The 3238-nt window shown below is 35.8% G+C and overlaps 1 protein-coding gene across 1 annotated transcript in view; it reads left to right on the plus strand.

The window, feature by feature from the left end:
- LOC120535404 (cytochrome P450 2D3-like) overlaps nucleotides 1-2975 on the plus strand; it is a 25246-nt gene extending 22271 nt beyond the window's left edge. Inside the window, exon 9 of the mRNA XM_039763232.1 lies at nucleotides 2380-2975. Coding sequence (XP_039619166.1) covers nucleotides 2380-2570 — 191 coding nt within the window. The 3' untranslated portion in view covers nucleotides 2571-2975. The remainder of the gene's footprint in view (nucleotides 1-2379) is intronic.
- The last annotated feature ends 263 nt before the right edge of the window (nucleotides 2976-3238 follow it).

The following is a 3238-nucleotide window of genomic DNA, read 5'->3' on the forward strand; positions in this document are numbered from 1 at the left end:
AACAGGTTTTATTTTCAGCTTTATCTTGAAAAACTCGTCTTGCCAAACATTTAAACGATTTAGAAATGTCCATACAGAATTTCTAAATCTCAAAGGATAGCCATTCACCAAAAGGTAAAGCAAATGCTTGAATTAGGTGTCATTTGCCAAAAAAACTGGAGTAAATACAGTGATCCAATTGCTATGATCAAAATACCAGGTGGAACCTTCTGTTTTTGCATAGGTTTTAATTTAGACGTTCAAACAACGATTCTACATTTGAATTTATATCCAATGCATCATGTAGACGAGCTGTTAGAAAAAATTAAGCCAGGTATATTACAGTACATCTCTACTTTGGATCTAGCTTATGGATACTGGAAGGTGCCTCTCGAGGAAACCAGTTGTAAGAAAACTGCATTGTCCACCCCAGAGGTTTTGTACAAATTTATAAAGCTTCTATTTGGGCTCCATGCCACACCCTTAACATTTCAGCCTATGATAGATCAGATATTACTCCCTTCACTCTGAATTTTCCAGCAAATACTGTATATTGATAATGTAGTAATCTATAGCAATGATGGGTTTAATACACCTTTAGATAATGCAGGACAGCTTAGAGGATGCAAAAATAGGTGAGATACTTGTCTATCCTCATTTAGAAACATAGAAAAAGGTTCTGACTTCCTTGGGCAGCAGGTTATTATGGCTGGTTATTGTAACAATTTTTGCTGTCCTTTTAACTGATATGACAAAGGTTTGTTTGTTTGTTTGTACTGATGCTTATGAAAAAGATTTTACAGATATAAAAAGCCCTGTCTTCTTTCCCAGTTCTTGAAAACCTGGACTTCTCAAAGGGTTTATTTTCAGACAAACACCAGCTCGTCCAGTTTGGGAGCAGTCTTAGATAAACATGAACATAAAAAAAATCCAATATTTAAACTGTAAATTATTTCCTAGAGAACATAATTATTTAGCCACTGAAAAGACTATCTGGTGACAAAATATGCCGGTGAAAGACTCCATTATTACTTTGGGGGCACAGATTGACATTGGTTACTGATCACACTCCTTTGTAATGGCTCTGTAGACATAAAGACACAAATTCCAGGCTCACTAGTTGCTTAATTCAATTGCAGCCTTTTAATCTTCCAGTAGAACACCATCCTGGTAATCAACATGTGAACACAAATGTTCTTTTCCAAATCGCAGAGCCTAAAACCGAAAGTCAGTTCATTAAACAAGTAAACAAAGCAGAGGGAGAGGGTGTGCCATGTAGAACAGAACATCCTGTACCTTCAGTTTCTAGAATCAACTGCCTTAACACGCAAGTCTCATATCTCACACTAATAAACATCATTAAAAGTGTCTCTCTCACTAATGCCTTAGGTTTTCTCCCTCTGGGGCTTCTGTTTCAAATATGTTAGCCACTGTTCCTCTCTAACAAGTGAGCTCTGAGAAGATGCTTTTGAATTGTATTAAGTCTCAGAAGGTTTTAAGGGAGTGAAGTTTTATTAAAGATTGGTTAAATTTTCTTTTGTGTTTTATTTGTTACTGAAAGAATCTATTCTTGAAGAAGTAGAAACAGTTTTAAAAAGAACCCAGAATGTTGCAATGTGAACTTACAATGCATTAAATAAATAAATGAAATCAGTCTTTCAAATGAAGGGCTCTCTTCCCATAATGTAAAGATGGATAAGTGGGTGTTTTACGGAGGTTTAATCAATCATGGCCTAGGACGTGGGTCAGTTCATACACAAATATAAAATGACTTGAAACAAATTTGAAATTGGATAATAAATGTCACCTCACATGTTTAAAAGACTTGAAAGAAGCTGATTGTTGGCTCATAATCAGCTTAATGTGTGTGAAAGCATGTATACGTCAATGGATGAGCACCTTTTCCTGGGTTGATTTCAGTCTTGTGCCAATGCTGTCAGGTTAGGTTCCAACTGCTGTATTACTACAGGATTTATCCATTTATCTACTGAACCATCTCCCAGCATCATTGCATTGGAATTTTTTTGCCAAAAAATGGGTGGCAATGCAATTAATATTGTAAATTAAAGCATTATTTAGAAATGTTTAATTGTTCAATGAATAAAAGTATATAAAAGTAAATATTCTAAAACAATAAATGACATGGAAACGTACAATTTACAATGGATTTCGCATTTCATGATCCTTTGATTTCTATGCAGCATGTGTTCATTGTGGTAACCCAGTTCATGTCAGTATAGGTATAATTTTAGCCAGGCCATCATTCCATTTCAACTTAGGGGTTTTGGACCTATTTACCACTATTTCTGGTATGGACTAGCTCTAATACAACTGTGAGTAGTTTAGTAGTAATGTTACTTAGTCAAAGCAATTCTAACGGGTACAATTTGCCTCATTCAGGTCCACGGCTTTGTCTGGGAGAAGCTCTTGCTAAGATGGAGATTTTCTTCTTCATGGTGGGACTGTTACGTCATTTTCAGTTTATATGGCCACAAGGCTGTGGAGAGCCAGACCCTACTCCAATGTTTGGACTCACTCAGGAGTCAACAAAATATAAAATGATTTTTAAAGTCAGAGAAAAGCTGAACTAAAATGCCCAGTGAGAAACTGGGATATAAGAAGAATATCCTGCCGAGCAGAAATAATCAGTCATTTTTTAATAAAAGTGGTATGATACAAAACACCAAATCAGGCAGGAATCTTGCTCGACATAAAAGAATATACAATGAATGTTAGAGTGCAAGTGTAATACAAGGCTTATATATGTGTGTGTCCTTTGAATATGTTGGCTATGACTACCTTAATCTATGACTATTTTACTAAATGAAAGTACAGTTAAACTCTAATTTCCTGATGTTAAACTTCAGTGTAAGACTGACAACTACTTGTAAAATGAGTTATTGATCATGAGGTTTAACTTCTGCCTACCCAATTACGAGACTTTTAAATCCAGGTCTGAATTTGTCTGCAATATTGAAGCTTATTTTTTAAACATGGCTTCAGAAATGATTAATTCTTTTATGAAAATACTATGGATAAGTCATCCTGAATGCTGGTGACTTCAACCAGGGAAATCTGGATGGAACATACTTTTAAAGGAATGCACCTTTTGTGGGCACAGCAAGCTGGTGCCTTGAATTGTAAACCTGAGATCCATCTGGACAAGTCTCACCATCTTACCATCACCAACAGGCCTGTTATTGATAGCAGCATCTCCTCATTATCTAGGCCAGAAGTTCTTATGTATTTGGGGAGTTGT

Source organism: Polypterus senegalus, chromosome 9 (genome assembly GCF_016835505.1).
Source record: "Polypterus senegalus isolate Bchr_013 chromosome 9, ASM1683550v1, whole genome shotgun sequence".
Lineage (NCBI taxonomy): Eukaryota > Metazoa > Chordata > Cladistia > Polypteriformes > Polypteridae > Polypterus > Polypterus senegalus.